The sequence below is a fragment of the Dendrobates tinctorius genome, unplaced genomic scaffold (genome assembly GCF_039654945.1).
Source record: "Dendrobates tinctorius isolate UK_male_01 unplaced genomic scaffold, ASM3965494v1 ptg000159l, whole genome shotgun sequence".
Lineage (NCBI taxonomy): Eukaryota > Metazoa > Chordata > Amphibia > Anura > Dendrobatidae > Dendrobates > Dendrobates tinctorius.
In genome coordinates, this window is record NW_027361826.1 from 3,701,799 (window position 1) to 3,722,329 (window position 20,531).

Here is a 20,531-nt window from a genome sequence, read left to right on the forward strand (position 1 = left end):
GGACTATCGCGTGTGCTTTATACCATACGGAGGACTATCGCGTGTGCTTTATACCATACGGAGGACTATCGCGTGTGCTTTATACCATACGGAGAACTATGACGTTTGCTTTATTCTATACGGAGGACTATGGGGCGTGCATTATACCATACGGAGGACTATGGGGAGTGCATTATACCATACGGAGGACTATCGCGTGTGCTTTATGCCATACGGAGGACTATCGCGTGTGCTTTATACCAGGGGTCCCCAACCGCCGGTCCGCGGCCCAGCACCGGGCCGCTGCAGTGCCCTTGCCGGTCCGCGGACACAAGGGGAGCCAGGGGCGGCGCGCAGCAATTCTTAGGCTGCCCTCATGTGTAGCGGCGGCCAGGGAGCGATCCAAGCAGCTCCGCTGCCTGCAAGAGGGAATAGCAGGAGCGGAGCTGCAAGGACCCGTCCAGCTTCCTGCCCGCCGCCTGCGCTTCCTGTCTCTGACTGACACAGAGAGGAGCGCGGCCGCTGCTGTGTCAGAGCGAGGAAGCGCGGGCGATGCTGCGGACAGGTGAGAGGTGGTGTCTGTGTGTGTGTATAATGTGTGTGTGTGTGTGTATGTATGTATGCATGTCTGTCTGTGTACATGTATGTCTGTGTGTGTGTGTAGGTGGAGCCTGGCCCTGGAGGAGATGGGGACATGAGGAGAAGGCCATGAGGGGGTAATGGGAGAAGGCCATGATGGGAGTGATGGAGAGACGGCAGTGATGGGGTGAAGGCAATGATGGAGAGACGGCAGTGATGGGGTGAAGGCAATGATGGTGAGAAGGGTGTGATGGGAGGGTGAAGGCAATGATGGTGAGAAGGGTGTGATGGGAGGGTGAAGGCAATGATGGGGAGAAGGGAGTGATGGGGTGAAGGCAATGATGGGGAGAAGGGAGTGATGGGGTGAAGGCAATGATGGAGAGACAGCATTGATGGGGTGAAGGCAATGATGGAGTGATGGGGTGAAGGCAATGATGGAGAGACAGCAGTGATGGGGTGAAGGCAATGATGGGGAGACAGCAGTGATGGGGTGAAGGCAATGATGGGGAGAAGGGAGTGATGGGGTGAAGGCAATGATGAGAGACGGCAGTGATGGGGTGAAGGCAATGATGGGGAGAAGGGAGTGATGGGGTGAAGGAAATGATGGGGAGAAGGGGGTGATGGAGCACTCATTCAAAACCTATGGCGAGTTGAGTCACATTATAAATGTTATTTAATTATAAGTATGCACTGCTACACTACAACTGCGTCCATAGCCACGCCCCCTTATGACCAAAGCCCCACCCCTGCCACACCTCCATCCCCGCCCTGCCGGGCCATGGAAGAATGGTCTTGCTTGAAACCGGTCCCTGGTGCAAAAAAGGTTGGGGACCACTGCTTTATACCATACGGAGGACTATGGGGTGTGCATTATACCATACGGAGGACTATCGCGTGTGCTTTATTCTATACGGAGGACTATGGGGAGTGCATTATACCAAACGGAGGACTATGGGGAGTGCATTATACCAAACGGAGGACTATGGGGAGTGCATTATACCATACGGAGGACTATGGAGAGTGCATTATACCATACGGAGGACTATGGGGAGTGCATTATACCATACGGAGGACTATGGGGTGTGCTTCATACCATACGAAGGACTATGGGGACACATTATAATATGTGAAGAACTATGGGGAGTGTATTATAATATATGGAGGACTACGGTGTGGAATATTGCCGATTTTGCTCATTTAATGGCCTGTATTCAGCACATGTAAATTCAACTGAAATATTTCTGTGTCAGTATGTGAGTATTTGGGGCCCAACTCTGTCTAAAACCGTCCCTGGCCGGCTGCCATGCTCCCACCGATCAGTAGGAAAGGCTCTGACTACCCGTGTAAGGCCTCTTTCACACATCAGTATTTTTAATAAGTATTTCATCAGTATTTGTATGCCAAAACCAGGAGTGTCTCCAAAATAAGGAACAGGAGTCAGTCTTTCAATTATATTTTTTTCTCGGTAAGTTCCATTCCTGGCTTTGGCATACAAACACTGATGCAAAATACTGACCAAATACTGACGTGTAAATGAGCCTTAATGCAGCACTCCAACGGGTTTATTATTGCAGCACTGGAGTGATGCTACTGTGAGGCCCCTGCACTTATGTGTCACACCATTCGTGGACTACGCTGTTATCGGAGCCGCTCTGGTCAGGCTCCTGAAGTGTGTGACGGGCCGGGTAGACTGAGAGATTGTGACTGTTACTTCAGACGTTCTGTCAGTCAGAAGTTGCGGGCACAAGATGGCGGTGCGGTGACCGGAGTGCTGCGGGGAAGAGCTGAAGATGGCGGCTGGCGAGTACTAGACTAGGAGCAGGGATCGGTCACCACTGACTCAGGTGTATGAGGGAAATGGCCCCATTGTCTTCTCCTCAGAAATAAAAAAAGGGAAAAAATGGCAGCTCTGCTTCCTAAGGCCTCTTTCACACATCAGTACTTTTGATCAGTATTTGTATGCCAAAACAGGAATGTCTCCAAAACAAAGAACAGACATCAGTCTTTCAATTATATTTTTTTCTCGGTAAGTTCCATTCCTGGCTTTGGCATACAAACACTGATGGAAAATACTGACCAAATACTGACGTGTGACTGAGCCTTAATAACAAGGAGCCTCCCTGTGATTTTCTTTATTGCAATGAAAACTCTTCACTGCCAAAATCTGTGCAAAGGAACAAACTCCCTCCGTGTAGCATGTCTGAGAGGAGGCATAATAGGGAGCCTGTGCTGGAGATGAGATCACCCTGCACAACGCGACAGCGAGACACAAAAGGCGGGAGAGAAACCACAACAAGAAGCCGGAGCCGCACTCCCTGACAGGAAGACGCGCCTCTCCTGCAGCAGCCGCGGAGTGTGTGCACAGCGCTCACTGCTTACCCTCGGCTGCAGACACACGACGTCTGCTAATACCCGGGCTGGCAGCCAAGCACAAGTACGGCCTTTTCCTGCAGAGGCTGCGTCTTCACTCTGCCCGTTTAAACCCACCAGTAAGGATGGCGCTGCGGTGCTGAGTGGCAGGCGGGCCGGCCAGTGAGCGGGCTGCGGGAGGGGATGGCGGACAGCTGCATCCTCGGGTGACAGCAGTGTGTGTTTGTGTCGCTGTCACCTGCGCGCACACGGGGCAGCCCCGCGGCTCCTGCTTTGTTCTGTGCGGCCGGTGAGTGGAGGAGCCTCCTGGGCTCCGGACTCGTCACTTGTCCTGTGGCCACTTCTGGCGTTTCTTTGTGATGTGAGTGAGTCGTTCACATTGTGCGTATGTCACGGTCCTCACATGTCTGTAATTCCATTTATTTTTTTCTTTGCAGATCGCTGTCCACCGGAGTGAACAAAGTGACAAGAACTTGCTGCGTATTGTCAGGGGCGAGTTGGGCGTCCGGAAGACTATTGGGGCGAGATCTGTGCTGTGGTCGTGGTGTAACAAGACCAGGTACAGGAAAGCCACGAGGCTCGTGGGTCACATATTAGCACTGTGCCGTCCCCGAGCCGCCCAGGACCAGCGCCCGTGTCTGCTCTTAGGCCGCATTCACACAAGCACACCTCGTAGACGCGCGGCTCCGCTCCGTACACCTCGTAGACGCGCGGCTCCGCTCCGTACACCTCGTAGACGCGCGGCTCCGCTCCGTACACCTCGTAAACGCGCGGCTCCGCTCCGTACACCTCGTAAACGCGCGGCTCCGCTCCGTACACCTCGTAGACGCGCGGCTCCGCTCCGTACACCTCGTAGACGCGCGGCTCCGCTCCGTACACCTCGTAGACGCGCGGCTCCGCTCCGTACACCTCGTAGACGCGCGGCTCCGCTCCGTACACCTCGTAGACGCGCGGCTCCGCTCCGTACACCTCGTAGACGCGCGGCTCCGCTCCGTACACCTCGTAGACGCGCGGCTCCGCTCCGTACACCTCGTAGACGCGCGGCTCCGCTCCGTACACCTCGTAGACGCGCGGCTCCGCTCCGTACACCTCGTAGACGCGCGGCTCCGCACCGTACACCTCGTAGACGCGCGGCTCCGCACCGTACACCTCGTAGACGCGCGGCTCCGCACCGTACACCTCGTAGACGCGCGGCTCCGCTCCGTACACCTCGTAGACGCGCGGCTCCGCTCCGCACACCTCGTAGACGCGCGGCTCCGCTCCGCACACCACGTAGACGCGCGGCTCCGCTCCGCACACCACGTAGACGCGCGGCTCCGCACACCTCGTAGACGCGCGGCTCCGCTCCGCACACCTCGTAGACGCGCGGCTCCGCTCCGCACACCTCGTAGACGCGCGGCTCCGCTCCGCACACCTCCGCACACCTCGTAGACGCGCGGCTCCGCACACCTCGTAGACGCGCGGCTCCGCACACCTCGTAGACGCGCGGCTCCGCACACCTCGTACACGCGCGGCTCCGCACACCTCGTACACGCGCGGCTCCGCTCACCTCGTACACGCGCGGCTCTGCTTCATCCACCCTGTAAACCCCTCCTGACCCCACACATAAACTTCACCTCATCCAGCACCACAACAACCAGCACAGCAGAGTCCTGGAGACACCAAAGCCCCTGATCTTGTGATCCCTGAATCCTGATGTCCTGTGACCTCATCACAGATCCTGTGCACACATTGGAGAAAACAGCCTAGCAACGGGCTGCTGTCAGTGCAGTGGGCCTCTGCAGGAGGGCGAGGATGGGGGGGTTGTGGCGGCTCAGTGCAGCGCGGGTTGGGGGGGTAAAAAAATGAGACTGTCCCGCGAGAATAGGGACGATTGGGAGATATGCCTGCTGGTCCCCTGACTGACTGTGGAAATTATCGTGTGTGGTACCGGTTCCGAAGAAACCTTATCCGAAAGACCTTAATGACTATAGACCTGTAGCATTGACATCACACCTGATGAAGGTATTAGAGAGATTGGTTCTCACACGTCTCCGTCCTCTAGTGAGCTCGGATATGGACCCTCTCCAGTTTGCCTACAGGCCGGGCATTGGTGTGGATGATGCCATTATCCACCTTCTAGACAGGACTCTCTCTCACCTGGAGAAACCTGGGAACACTGTGAGAATAATGTTCTTCGATTTCTCTAGTGCTTTTAACACCATACAGCCAGGTCTACTGAGAGACAAGCTGGGCCTTGTTGGTGTGGACCTCCAACTCTCCACCTGGATCCTTAACTACCTCACGAACCGACCTCAGTTTGTAAAGGTTCGGGACAGTGTGTCAGACACGGTGATCTGCAATACAGGGGCACCTCAAGGTACAGTTCTTGCCCCTTTTCTCTTCACACTGTACACTGCGGATTTTAGGTGCAACTCATCTAGCTGCTACTTGCAGAAGTATTCTGATGACTCTGCAATAGTAGGCCTCATCACAGGAGGTGATGAATGAGAGTACAGAGACACTAACCAAGCTTTTGTGGAGTGGTGTCAGAGGAACCACCTTAGGATTAATTCTGGGAAGACCAGGGAATTGGTGGTGGACTTTCGCAAGGGCAAAAATCCACCAGTAGTGGTGAACATTCAGGGAAATGACGTTGAGATAGTCGACACCTATAAGTACCTTGGTGTGATCCTCAATAATAAGCTTGACTGGGCCCATCACTTGGATGCAGTGTACAGGAAGAGCCAAAGAAGGCTTTATCTGCTCAGAAGGCTGAGAGCCTTCGGAGTTAGAGGGGCACTCCTTGCATCCTTCTTCAACTCTGTTGTGGCATCAGTCATCTTCTTTGGTGTGGCGTGCTGGGGTAGTGGCATATCAACCAGGGATAGGAATAGGCTGGACAAACTGATTAGAAGGGCCATCTCTGTCCTGGGATGCCCCCTTGACCCAGTTCAGGAAGTAGGCGACAGGAGGATACTGGCCAAGGTGAGCTACATGGTGCAGAATGATTCCCATCCCATGCATGAGACCGTGACAAAGATGTGCAGTACTGTCAGTGACCGGCTACTTCATCCTAAATGTGAGAGGGAGCGCTATTGAAAGTCCTTCCTGCTGCAGTTAGGCTGTATAACCAGCACTGTCCAAAACGGAGAACGACCCAAACAGTGAACTGATAGATCCAACGTTGTGACAGTCCGGTTACATTTTTTTTTTTTTCCCCGTACATGTACCTATCTACTGTCAATGTAATACCTTTATGCATCTGTATCTGTACTTGTTCCTGCCTTGCTGCTGTAATGCTCTGAATTTCCGCATGGTGGAACGATTAAAGGATTATCTTATCTTATCTTACCCCGGGCTCAGTTGCAGTGGCGACTCCTGCGACCGTGGTAGTTACGCCCCTGGTGGTCAGTCTATCCATTGCTATCCGTCTACAGACCGTGCAATGAGTGTGTAAACTGGGCCATAACCGCAGATCTGGCTGCAGAACCCCCGTCCGATTTGTCCTGCTGCGGCTGACAATGTGCCACATGGGTGGGCCGGGACCTCCAGTTCTGCTCATTGCTCCGTCCCCACAGATTTATAGAGGGGAGTTGTGCGTCTGGAAACCACCCCCTTATTTGAGCTCCATCAGCGACCACTTTTTTACAGGCTGGGGAATATTGTTTTTTCGTGACATATTGTACTTCATGTAGTGGTAACATTTCTGCGATATAACTTCCGTTTATGGGAAAAAGTGGAAATTTGTCAAATAATTTTTGAAAATTTTGCAATTTTCAAACTTTCAATTTTTGTGTCTCTAAATCAGAGTGATATGTCACACAAAATAGCTCATAAATAACATTTCCCACATGTCTACTTTACATCAGCAACATTTTGGAAACTTATTTTTTTTTTGTTAGGAAGTTATAAGGGTTAAAAGTTGACGAGCGATTTCTCATTTTTTTTTTTTTTTCAATAAAATTTACAAAATCATATATATTTTTTTTTTTTTAAAGGACCACCTCACATTTGAAGTGACTTTGAGAGGTCATTGTGGCAAAGTACACTAAAGTGACACCATTCTAAAAACTTCACCCCTCAAGGTGCTCAAAATCACATTCAAGAAGTTTATTAACCCTTCAGGTGCTGCACAAGAACTAAAATATTGTGGAAGGAAAAAATTACCATCTAGCTTTTTTCACAAAAAATTTAATTTAGACCCAAACTTTTTTTTTTTTATTTTCACAAAGGTCTCAAGATAAAATGGACCATAAAATTTGTTGTGCAATTTCTCCTGAGTACACCGATACCCCATATGTGGGGGAAGTCTACTGTTTGGGTGCATTGCAGGGCTCAGAAGGGACGAAGAGCCATTTGACTTTTTGAATGCAAAATTGGCTGGAATCAGGTTGCGTTTCGAGACCCCTGATGTGCTTAAACAGTGGAAACCCCCCACAAGTGACCCCATTTTGGAAACTCGCCCCCCCCCCCTCGGATTTTAGCCAGGATTATAGTGAGCATTTTGAACCCACAGATACATTGCAGAATTTGATAACATTAGGTTGTCTTATTGAATATGTTGTCATTAGTGTTGACCGCAAGTGCTCACTACTCTAGTTTGCATCGGTTGCTTGGGTATGCACCGAATATCACGGGTGCTCGAGCCCTTGACCTGCATGTTTCGTGGCTGTCAGGCTGGTTTCACATTTGCGTTTTTTAGCGCTGGAAAAAAACGCACACCTGCGCATGCGTTTTTTCCCCTATATTTAACATGGGTGCGCATACCTGCGCACTGGTCAGCGCATGTATGCGATTTTCATGCGCTGCGTTTTTTTGGGGTGTGCGATTGGATTTTCCAGACGCAGCATGTTGCATTTTTTGGCCCTGCAAAAAAGCGCATGCGCACATATGCGCACGTTTTGCGCTAAAAATGGCCATTATAGCCTATGGATGCGCATATGTGCGCACTGGCATGCTCATGTATGCGTTTTTTTGCATATGCGTTTTTTTTTTTAAACCATGGAATTTAGGGGTTTGGGTTAGAGTTAGGGTTAGTTAAGGGGGTTTAGGGTTAGGGTTATGGTCAGGGTTAGGGTCAGGGTTAGGGTTAAGTATGGTTTTGTTAAGGATTAGGGTCATGGTTAGGGTCAGGATTAGGGTTAAGTATGGTTTTGTTAAGGGTTAGGGTCAGGGTCAGGATTAGGGTTAAGTATGGTTTGGTTAAGGGTCAGGGTTAGGGTCAGGGTTAGGGTCAGGGTTAGGGTTAGGGTTAGTTAGGGTTTAGGGTTTGGGTTAGGGTTAAGTATGATTTGGTTAAGGGTTAGGGTCAGGGTTAGGGTCAGGGTTAGGGTTAGTAAAGTCATGGTTTGGGTAGTGTGAGGGGCCACCTAAAAATCTTGGAAAAAAACGCAAACGCGCTAAAAACGCATAAAAACGCTGCGTTTTTTTCATGCATGCTCATAAAAATGCTTGAAAAAAACGCAGCAGTTGTATGCTTATGTATGCGTTTTTTCAATGCGTTTTTTTGCGGGAAAAACGCGCTGCAAAAAAAAGCAAGTGTGAAACTAGCCTCAGACACCCCAAAAAACATGGATCTGCATCACTCGGTGCATATCCAAGCACCCGATGCAAACCCGAGTAGTGAGCACTTGCGCTCAACACTAGCCATCATATTGTCAACATTTATTTTTTTTACTTTTGAAAATCCCCCAATTCTAATTTCAACCCTAACAACTGCAAAGAATGGAAAAAATTACAATTTTTTTAAAATTATTTTTATCTAACTAAGGGGGTGATAAAGGGGGGGTTTGATTTACTATTTTTCATTATTTTTATCACTGTGATGCGGCCTATCACTGTGACCAAAATGAACCAATAGGAGAAATCTATTGTTGCCGAGTACCCGCCGGCAGATTTCGGCGGGTGCAATGCGCATGCGCCCACCATTTTCTTCCAGGAAGATGATGTGGAAAGCCTGGGGATGGCAGAGGATACCGGGGAGGTTCGGGGGACCCCATTTTTCTCTCCTCTGGTATGCTAGATCATATCACCGGAGAGAGAATTGAATTGAAAATCAGACTTTTTGTGACTGGGGACCGTAAAAAACGGCCCTTAGGTTTTCCAGGGTCTCAGCTACCCCCCCCAGTAGCCGAGAACCTGGAGACTTTCCAACGCTTGGAGGCGCTAAACCCTTATTTCTCAATGCCGTTAAAAAGGGGCGCTGAGGAATAAAACCCTTAACTTCCGCTATTAAAAGGCGTGTTGACGATTAAGGGGTTAAACTGTATTCACTTATCAGTATTTGTTTCTCTCTGGGTTTTGGCTTGCAATCGGAGGAAAAGAATAATAGAAACATGTCACCACTTCCGTATTTATCACCCACTTCTAGATTTGGCTAAAAAATACTGATGTAATTACTGACCAAATACCCAATGTGTGAACGGGGCTAGCAGTTAGCTATTGATCAGTTAATGTCATCTTTTATACTCAGATCCCCATAGACTTTAATGGCCAAGTCTGAGCCACAAAACTGATGAGAATAAGACCTTCTCTGAGCCTCACAGTGCAGAGACACAGATCCATTCATAACACTGAGGAGTGTATGGATCAGGTAAACTCTATGGGTCCATGTACAGTCTGAGGGAAAAGCGGATAGCGCTGGGATGTGTCACGTGTGAATGTAGCCGTAGCTGTCATTCATGTAACATAGCGTCGTAAAAATGGCAGTATAGTCTAGATAGAATATAGTACAGAGAATAATGTGAACATTGGCTGTCTTTTAGTAATGTGGAAGTAAGCCACGGTTTGGTAATGATTTGCGTATAGAGAAGATGCCTTTTTTTGTTCCACTATGATGGCCATGTTGCATCAGTAACAACAGAGATGGTGACCACATTGATTGTCACAATTTAAGTAACTTTATCATAGAAGAAACTGATAAAATGACAATTTGTTGTCAGTTTCATGTATATTTGCATAATAACATTCTTGTAAAATAATATTTCAGGAAATACATATGTGAAAAAACGAGCACATTTGTTCTGCTTGCCCATTTCGTGTTGGTGACGAGTTGAGTGTGCGTCACGAGTATGTATAGATGTAAAAGCATGTGCACAAGTCTCCAAAAACCCATTCCCAGGACAGAACACGGGCCTCAGTTACATTACATAAATGAACTGCAGATATGGCCTTTTTCTACATTATATCCATATATAATTGTCTTATATTTGCTGCATAGTAAACTTTTTTACAAGTTGGTCCGAAAGTTCGCTACATATATGGTAGTTATCACCAACCCTGTCCCGAATAGGGTCATCGTGAAACAGTGGGATGGAGTTTACCTTTTTTTTTATCACAAATTTGTGAACTAAGTCCCCTATGTTATTTTCATGCACTTTTGCTATTTATTTACTGCAGGGTATTTGCTCATTTTGTTTTTATCTTAGGTTTTGTTACCTCTTTAATGAAAAGATGTCTAACAAAAATAGGATTCGGATTTGTGCACTGAGTTGGCTGGGACTCATCAGTAATTATTGGATAATTTATGTTCTCATAATTACAGCCTTACCCTTTAAATGTTTTTATAATTGTCTAACTTCGTGCAGCAAGTTTCAAACCACTCTTTGGTGAATTGATGGATTTATTAGGTTTCTTTGTTTTCAGGATCTAAGGTATAACGACCCACCCAAATGGCAGCCAAAGTAAATCTCCTGGAAGTATGAAGAAAAGTAACTTTTGCTGCCAGTACATAGATTGTTGACGAGATATAAGAAAGCTTCTGTTTTGCCAGAAAAGCTACCGTAAATACTCGTGTATAAGCCGAGATTTTCAGCCCATTTTTTTGGGCTGAAAGTCCCGCTCTCGGCTTGTACGCGAGTCATATACCAGGGGGTCGGCGGGGGAGGGGGAGCGGGGGTGTCAGGTCATACTTACCTCCTCCTGGCGCCGTGTCTGCAGCCTCCCCCCGCTTCTCCCGGTCTCAGGCTCCTTCCTTCAGCGGTCACATGGTACCACTCATTAAAGTCATGAATATGCGCATATTTATGACTTTACTGAGCGGTACCACGTGACCGCTGAAGGAAGGAAGGGAGACCGGGAGAAGCAGGGGGCTGCAGAGACCGTGCCAGGAAGGGGTAAGTATACGCTATATTCACCTCTACCTGGTCCAATGCTGAACGCTGCTCTGTCCTCTCCTCCGCGTCCTCTGTCTGTGATGTTCAGGTCAGAGGGCACGCAGTGACATACTTAGTGCGCACCGTGCCCTCTGCCTGAACGTCACTGACAGAGGGACCCGGAAGAGACAGAGCAACGCGCAGCCATGGAGCGGGGATCGGTAAATATCGCCAGTGCTATCAGAACCTGTCACCGCCTGCTCAAGCCACCGGTACCGGGCCCCCTGCAATGAGAGGTGAGTATGTCATATTTTTTTTTTTTTTTTTTTTTTTTTTTTTTATATTTGCAGCGGCAGCAGTAGCAATATATGGGGGCATAATTATGGAGCAACAATATATGGGTGCATAATTATGGAGCAGCAATATATGGGGGCATAATTATGGAGCAGCAATATATGGGGGCATAATTATGGAGCAACAATATATGGAGGAATAATTATGGAGCAGCAATATATGGGGGCATAATTATGGAGCAACAATATATGGGGACATAATTATGGAGCAAAAATATATGGGGGCATAATTATGGAGCAGCAATATATGGGGGCATAATTATGGAGCAGCAATATATGGGGGCATAATTATGGAGCAGCAATATATGGGGGCATAATTATGGAGCAACAATATATGGAGGAATAATTATGTAGCAACAATATATGGAGGAATAATTATGGAGCAGCAATATATGGGGGCATAATTATGGAGCAACAATATATGGGGACATAATTATGGAGCAAAAATATATGGGGGCATAATTATGGAGCAGCAATATATGGGGGCATAATTATGGAGCAACAATATATGGAGGAATAATTATGGAGCAGCAATATATGGGGGCATAATTATGGAGCAACAATATATGGGGACATAATTATGGAGCAAAAATATATGGGGGCATAATTATGGAGCAGCAATATATGGGGGCATAATTATGGAGCAGCAATATATGGGGGCATAATTATGGAGCAGCAATATATGGGGGCATAATTATGGAGCAACAATATATGGGGGCATAATTATGGAGCAGCAATATATTAGGGGGGCATAATTATGGAGCAGCAATATATGGGGGCATAATTATGGAGCAGCAATATATGGGGACATAATTATGGAGCAAAAATATATGGGGGCATAATTATGGAGCAGCAATATATGGGGGCATAATTATGGAGCAGCAATATATGGGGGCATAATTATGGAGCAGCAATATATGGGGGCATAATTATGGAGCAACAATATATGGGGGCATAATTATGGAGCAGCAATATATGGGGGCATAATTATGGAGCAGCAATATATTAGGGGGGCATAATTATGGAGCAGCAATATGTGGGGGCATAAACATGGAGCAGCATATGGGGGCATAAACGAGCATTTTATGGGGGCATATCTATGGAGCATCTTATGGGGGCATAATCTATGGAGCATCTTATGGGGGCATAATCTATGGAGCATCTTATGGGGGCATAATCTATGGAGCAGCATATGGGAGCAGAATCTATGGAGCATCTTATGGGGGCACAATCTATGGAACAGCATATGCGGGCACAATATGGAGCATTTTATAGGGGCATAATCTATGGAGAAGCATATGGGGGCATAATCTATGGGGCATTTTATGGGGGCATAATCTATGGAGCAGCATATGGGGGAATAATCTGTGGAGCATCTTATTGGGGCTTAATCTATGGAGAAGCATATGGGGGCATAATCTATGGAGCAGCATATGGGGGCATAATCTATGGCGCATCTTATGGGGGCATAAGCTTATGGGGCATAATCTATGGAATATCTTATGGGGCCATAACCTTTATGGGGGCAGCATATGGGGCATTATTAACCTTTGTGCAGCATTATATGGGGTGTATTTTGTATGGAGCATCTTATGGGGCCATCATGAACTGTATGGAGCATTATATAGGGCTCATGATTCAATATGGATATTCAAAAATATTTAACCTACTGATGTCTCAATTAATTTTACTTTTATTGGTATCTATTTTTATTTTTGAAATCTACAAGTAGCTGCTGCATTTTCCACCCTAGGCTTATACGCGAGTCAATAAGTTTTCCCAGTTTTTTTGTGGCAAATTTAGGGGATCGGCTTATACACAAGTATATACGGTAATTATCCTGTCAAATAAGACAGCATCTGTGACAGGGGCTGCTCATGTGCGCAGGGCTTCAATTCTATTTTGCAGTGTAAACCGCTGAATCAAGACCGGTCTTGACGAAGAAGAGTACACTGGAGTAAGGTACTCCCAAGTTCATTAATAGCCGTACGTCTCTTAACGAATTTCGTGCATCTTCCAGCTGCTTGTGCACGACCACAACAAATGTACTCCAGTCAAGGACTGGAGTACACATTACAGCTGTTGTTTTACTCCACTTTTGTGGCATAAATTATGATGAATTTGTCAGCAGTGTCAAGCCATGTTCCCTCCTGGTTAAACTTCTTTTACTTTTTGACAGCTTGGCTCAGCTGGCTGGAACTAAAGTCAAATGTCAAAAATTGCAAAATTTTGCACAACAGCTGAAACAGATTTATGCCAAAATCCAATGTAAAACTGATGAATGGAGGTCTAAATGTTTTCATACTGGGTGGTATGTATATATTTTGGTTTTTTTTTGTATTTACATGAAAAAAGAGAGAAGAAAAGCACTTTGTGTGCAGGATCATAAGGCTAATCCTATTCCCTGACTTGTGCTGGGTAATTCTGTCACCTATGTTGATTGCACTGTTCCCTGTTGTTTCTCTGGTCACTCTCTAAAGGTCCTTTTACATTTACCCGGTCAGGATCGCTGGTGCATCGCTAAATGATCGCTAGTGAGCTTTCACACAGAAAGATCTCACAGCGATGCAGCAGCGACGCAGCGCACGATACTCACCTTTCACACACAGCGATCCTGGCGTCCTCCCGCCCGCCACCACGCGTCGCTCGTCGTCACAGCAGGAAGCGCCGCAGGAAGCTGACGACGAGAAATGGAGCCGGACATTCTCGAGCGATCAGCGATGGACAGCGGGGGAGCCGGTCGGAGGTAAGTATCACACATAGCGATATCGCTAGCAATATCGCTATAACGTCACAAAATCAGTGATGTTTTAGCGATATTGCTAGCGATATCGCTATGTGTAAAACCCCCTTAAGTGTTCACCCTTACAAACTGAAAGTGCTTTAAAACTCTCCTTTTTTCCTTTCAGATCTGCATACCATTGATACTTTTTAAGACCACATTTCCACCTTCAGTATTTGAGTATTTTACATTAGCATTTATAAGCCAAAACCAGGAGTGGGTGATAAATACAGACGTGGTGACGTGTTTCTATTACACTTTTCCTCTCCTGGTTTTGGCTTACAAATACTGATCTAAAATACTGAAGGTGGGAGCGAGGCCTAATGTGAAGTTATTCCCCACACTAACAATATTGTCCAACGCTCGACAACTGTCAGTACATTGTTGCTTCAACACTATGGCCGTTCCTCCTCCCCCACGGATATCCCTATCATTTATTTATTTATGATGTGCATTGATAAAATGTTTTTGTTTTTTTTATTTTACCTTTTATATTATTTTACATTACTGACCTGCATGTAGAGAACTGGAAACCAGCTGTTATAAAAGTTACTTCTTTAGCTACTGTATATTTGAAGAAAACGTATAATGACACATAGACGTATGGTCCTGAGATTGTGCTACTCTGCAGTTATTTATATTCTGGCATGGATCAATTCAGGTTTGGTGTCAGAAACCCCAAGTGATCAACTGTTATGGTAGGAGAAGCCTGGCCAGGCCATACGTTTCACTTACAGTAGCCATTTCAAGGATAATGTAGTGTTTTGGGATGAAATAGGTGTGTCACTACTGTGACACTGATTACCTATCTTTAGAATAGGTCATCAATACCAGATTAGTGGGAGTCTGACTATTCCCACTGATCAGCTATTCTGAGATTTGGCGGCAGCCGTGTGAGAACGGTTAAAGAGCTGAACAGCAAACCTCCATCGATTGTTTAGTTGCTGCTGTCAACGTTAACAGTTTGTACAGCAATGGCCAAAAATCTAAAACTTGTATGGATGAGAAGCTGATTTGCTGTACAGAGAGCTGAGGCAACTATAATGCTAATGCTCCCTCTGTACATTGTTTCCATCCGGCTAGAGTTTACACCAGCTGATCGATGGGGTGCTGAGTGTCAGACTACCTCCGATCTTATGTTGATGACGCATTATAAGGATGGGTGATCAATATCATAGGGAGGAAACGCTCAACTGATTGGCTATGTACAATACATGGATTTACCAGATCCATCAAAGCGAGAGTCACGCTTTGTGAGCAGCTCAACAGTCGGGTTCTTAGGGTACGTTCACACTGTGTTCAGTGATGGAGACTTTAGTAAAATTGGTAATTATGTTTTAATACTCTGGCATGGAAAGATGAACTGTCACTTTGCAAGCTTCCTCTGAGTAGAGCCCGTCACACCTCACTAGACGAGGCACCGTTTGTCAATAAGATGTAATTATTTGCTCCACTGAATTCACTCTGTGCTGCTTTATAAAAATGTGCTTCTTTACTGCCAGGTGAACATGTCAAGACGCAGCAAACGCCTCGGTGCCATTGATCTGGAGGATGATAGGATCAGCACCAGCAGCTTGGAGAGTCAGCACTTGTACAGAGACAGCCCTGTCAGGTCAGTATGTACGTCACTCGGAAGCACATTGCTGAAATTGTGTGATGTAGGTGCATGGTAAGTTACTCTATGCTATACAGAACTGCTCCAGGAAATGTTTTGACTTATTTTGTCCCCAGAACAGCAGATTCTACAATTTATCCACATGTTGGGAATATTAAAAATGTTCTGCTTCAAAAAGTGCAGCCTCTTCAGAGAGGAAGAGGACTTGAACTGTATAGCGCCACCTGTTGGAAGTACAGTAGCAATTGTACAAGTCACAATCGACCCTTTAATAAATCTTGAAATATGACTTGGGATAAAAGCCAAATCAGAATCTCAGTTTTCAGACAGTGTTTCAGGCTATTGGCCCTCGTCAGTGCAAAGCATGAGAACTGATTTGGCTAGGTGAGAGGCTCTGGACTGGGGTCTAAGGGGTAAGGTTTCTCCTTGTGGAGAGTGACATACCAGCTCTGGCATGTCATTTGTGACTAAAGTGGTTCATCATTTGGGTGTGTGTCCGTATATACTCTGGCACTGTCCAGTCAGTGCTGCCATTGCCAGACCGTGTAGGGACACACCTCTTTGATAAAAGAATAGTAACGCCCATTTGTCAATGTATTTATATATTTCGTGGAGTAATAACTGCACAAAGCAGTTGCAAATAAAAAAAAAAAAATGGGGAATTTAAGTTCTGAACTGACTGTCCCCTTTTAATCTTCCTAGTCTGTACAGCAGTGCACAAAAATAATAAAAATACAAAATATAACTCAAGCTTTGTGACCTTTCCCACTGTGTATATTCAGTGTTCATGTTTTGCAGTATTTTGCCGTGCATGAGTAACTTGATGTCCTAATAGACTTGGTATCTACATAGCTGGCTGCTTTTAGCCAGTGAGTCAGTCTGTAAGTGAGAAGCACCAAGTTGATATTGTCACATCCTGTGGTGTGTGCAGAGGGGAAACAGAAATGATACAGGAAGCCATACCTTCTGTTACTTACAGCTCCTTGCTGAAATGTGCAAAATGGGTCAACGTCTCTTACCGTTCAGCCAGTGCCAATGTATCACGTAAAAGTGTATAAATACTCAGCAATGTAGGAACTGGACTCTTGTAAATACATGGAAGCAATTACAACCAAACCAAATATAATCACTTGATAATGTATCCTGGTAATAAAATGTACTTTATTTCAGTTATGAAATAATAATAGTACAAATGTATGTATTGTACAGAATGGGCAGAATCCTGCAGCCTTCTTGCACTAGCTGTTTCATTTATAGACAGGTTATGTTCGTACAGCTGCAATAAGATCTCTCACACTTTGTGCACATTGGTTTTAGAGATATATACTTACAAAGACTACGTGTGCTGCTATGTTATACATATTCAGGAAAGGTATTTTTTGTCATATTAAAAAGGTGAATTGGAAATGGAAGTCTGACCATACCTAAGTTTTCAGTAAGACTTTTTTAAGTGTTGTATACAAAGTTCTACTGCTGCAGTGTAACTTTCCCATGATGCCTCTGTCTTGGTAAAGGGCATGAAGCCTCATGAGGTTGTGTTTGATCAGTGACATAAAACTGCTATCCTCCTGATATACAGTGCAGAGTCTCAGTGCATTTTATGTGATGCAGCTTCAGCCGGTTTCCTCTGCTTTCTGCTTGTGATAGGAACCTTCCTGTCAGCTGTTAGGTCCTATTCACACCACATTTGCGCAGTTCATTTAACTTTGCAGGGAGATAAAAAACTGAACTCACATGGACTTTGTTCTTTTACCCATCTGAAAAGGCGTTCACCGCCATTTACAAAAGAAATAACCCAAACCACAAACAAAGCAAATGCAGTATGAAGAGCTACAGTCAAAGCCATGTGAAGCTACATTTCATAGAAATAGATGGAGCTTCTGTGCACACCACTTATAGATATGGACAGGCAGTGTGAGTCAGGAACGTTTTGTAGTTGAAGGTAATCATTAATAATATAATCTTTAATATAATATAATCTTTATATAGCGCTAACATATTCCGCAGCGCTTTACAGTTTGCACATATTTTCATCACTGTCCCTGATGAGGCTCACAACCTATATTAACTATCAGTATGTCTTTGGATATGTGGGAGGAAACCGGAGTGCCCAGAGGAAACCCACATAAACACGGGGGAGAACATACAAAGTCCTTGCAGATGATGTCCTTGGTGGGATTCGAACCCAGGACTCCAGTGCTGCAAGGCTACAGCGCTAACCACTGAGCCACCGTGCTGCCCGTTCATTGTATGAAGTCACTTACTATCAAACTTTTTTGTGTTGTATAAAGCAAAATGATATCTTCAGCTACATGCGAACATAGAGAGCCACAATAAGGGCAGACCTAGGGGAGTGGAGATGTCCGGAGGTTGCCTGGTGGGATTTGTATAGCGGAGAGTGACCTCGTTTCTACACAGTATTTCATGTACTGGACTGGTAATCAGGCTGGAGATGATGTGACGCAGCAGCTCATAGTGAAAGGGTTCAAATTGTGTGGATATAACTTAGATGATATGAAACCGATTAATTGTTATTGCCCATGAAATGCTTACCCATGTGCACATAATCATTATCACATACTAGCATGGTGTTTGATTGTGGATTTGAAGTGTATTATCATCTCCTGTTACAGAAGTATTAGAAGGAAAGTGACCACTGTTCGACAGGCTCCCACCTCCCAACAGACCATAGAGCACAGGTACTACAGTGAAACGTCAAGCTATGCCGGTCAAAGCAGAAGCGGCTTGTCTGCAGCCCTAGAAGACACCGGCTATGGAGGAACCGCATGGGGTAAGACAAATGGAGTATCAAATGTTACTATGAAATTAAGTGGAAGAAACTGGACTTCATTCATTATGTCTCCAGGTATACTCTAAGGTTTGAATGGACATAAAGGGAAGCTGTCAACAGACTCGTGCTGCTCGAACCATGGGCAGCCTGAATCGGACACTGGCTGGGTTATTGCAACCGTGTTTTACTCTGAAACATTGCAGCATTTCAGAGAAGATGCCCTGCAAAGCTGGCTAAGAAGTATGCCTCCTTGGTGATTAGTATGAGGCAGGACACTCAGTTACGAGTAGTAGCGCTGCAGCCATTTTCAGAGTAAAATATACATAGCTGCAGCCAGTGTCTGAATCGTGCCTCTCGTGGATCAGGCAGCATGAATGAGCTGACGGGTCCTTTTTAAATGGCCAAACATAGGCCAGAAGTTTGTCCTTCAGAAGACATTTTGCAAATATACAATGGAACATCGCCAATGTATAGACGAACTCTCTGCACTGCTATTTATAGCATAACTTGTGTTGTAAAGCAAGTGTGAAATCCACTGCAAAAAAGAGCAGAAGTAACGCCATTAAAGATAGAACATAAAAAATGACTGGACCGATTTGTATCTAGACCACTAGGAGTGTTGTCATTAGCCCCTCATTAACTTTACTCATCTGAACATCTGGAACGCAAAGTATTAACCTCAAAACCACGATAGAACAAACATTCTATCAATAACCTCTTAAACAACCTACATTCTTATCACTCTAGACCAGGGGTATCAAACTCAGGCAGGTAAATGGGCCACACATAGAAAAATTTGGATATGAATGGCTGTGTTTTTTTGCAGAAGATGACTTTCAGTGATGCCATTGTTTTTCAAAATGACTTTTTGATTAATCATATTTTTTTTGGGGGACATTTTTTTTGTTCTTTTTAATGATGTTTATCATATGGGGTATGATACAGGTCTTCTGTTTTACTTCAGTTTTTACATAAAATAGCATTTTAGGTGGCCAAATATTTTTTTTTCATACTTTTGTTTTAAAAATATTTTCCTTTGTGCAGTGCGCGCTGCCCGGGAACTGACATCAGACTATCGCATCTGCGTGTTGCGGAGGCCCCAGATCCCACTCCGTAACACGCAGGCACGATAGCCTGATGTCCGTTCCCAGGCAGCACGCACTGCACATGCCCGAGAACTGTTGGCAGAGCGCAAGCGCCGGGCATGTAGCAGCAACATAGGAGGAGGAGGTGGCGCACAGATGGAAGAGGGGAAAGATGGGGAGCAAGTTATACTAGATGTGTATTTCCTGAAGGAAGTACAGATAGTGGTTTGAAATGGTGCCCGGGCTGCCCCTTTAAGAGAGACTTGCCTGCTGCCCCTGCAAGACTTTCAACTCAGGATCCGTTTTAACTGTGGGTGCCTCTCAGGTGCCACTTTGGCCTCAGGGTCTGATTTGGTGGGTGGGGCCCCTCAGGATCCGATTCGGTGGCCTGGGCTTCTCAGGGCTTGAATTGGTGGACGGGATTCTTCAGGGTCTGATTTGTGGCCGGGGCCCCTCAGGGTCCGATTTTGTGGGTGGGGCCCCTCAGAGTCCGATTTGGTGGGCGGGGCCACTCTGGGTCTGATTTGGTGGGCGGGGCCACTCGGTCCGATTTTGAGGCCAGGGTGGCTCAGCCTCTGATTTGTAGGCCAGGGTCGATCAGCCTCCAATTTGGAGGCCGGGGTGGCTCAGTCTCCAATTTGTAGGCCGTGGTCAATCAGCCTCCGATTTGGTACCTGGGGTCACTCAGCTTTTGATTTGGCGCGCCGGCCCTTTAAGACTCATTTTGGTGCGCCGGCCCTTTAAGAATCACTTATGCGCCTCGGCCCTTTAAGAGCCAGTTTGGCGCACTGGGCTTCTAAATCCACTTTGACGCACACTCTCTCTCAGGGGCATGCGTCATGTGATGAAGCTAGATTTGCATTTCTGCTTTGGGTTTCCCTTTAAGAGCTGTTATTATCTGG

The 20,531-nt window shown here is 46.1% G+C and overlaps 1 protein-coding gene across 3 annotated transcripts in view; it reads left to right on the forward strand.

Moving 5' to 3' along the window:
• The first annotated feature begins 2,686 nt into the window (after positions 1 to 2,686).
• The window catches only part of SUN2 (Sad1 and UNC84 domain containing 2), a 116,325-nt gene continuing 98,480 nt past the window's right edge, over positions 2,687 to 20,531 (forward strand). Inside the window, exons 1-4 of one of the 3 annotated variants that reach the window (XM_073549457.1) lie at positions 2,687 to 3,047; positions 3,366 to 3,487; positions 15,641 to 15,750; positions 18,387 to 18,544. In XM_073549457.1, the coding sequence (XP_073405558.1) occupies positions 15,647 to 15,750; positions 18,387 to 18,544 (262 nt within the window). In that variant the 5' untranslated portion in view covers positions 2,687 to 3,047; positions 3,366 to 3,487; positions 15,641 to 15,646. The other 2 variants (XM_073549458.1, XM_073549456.1) reach the window with 2 other exon arrangements.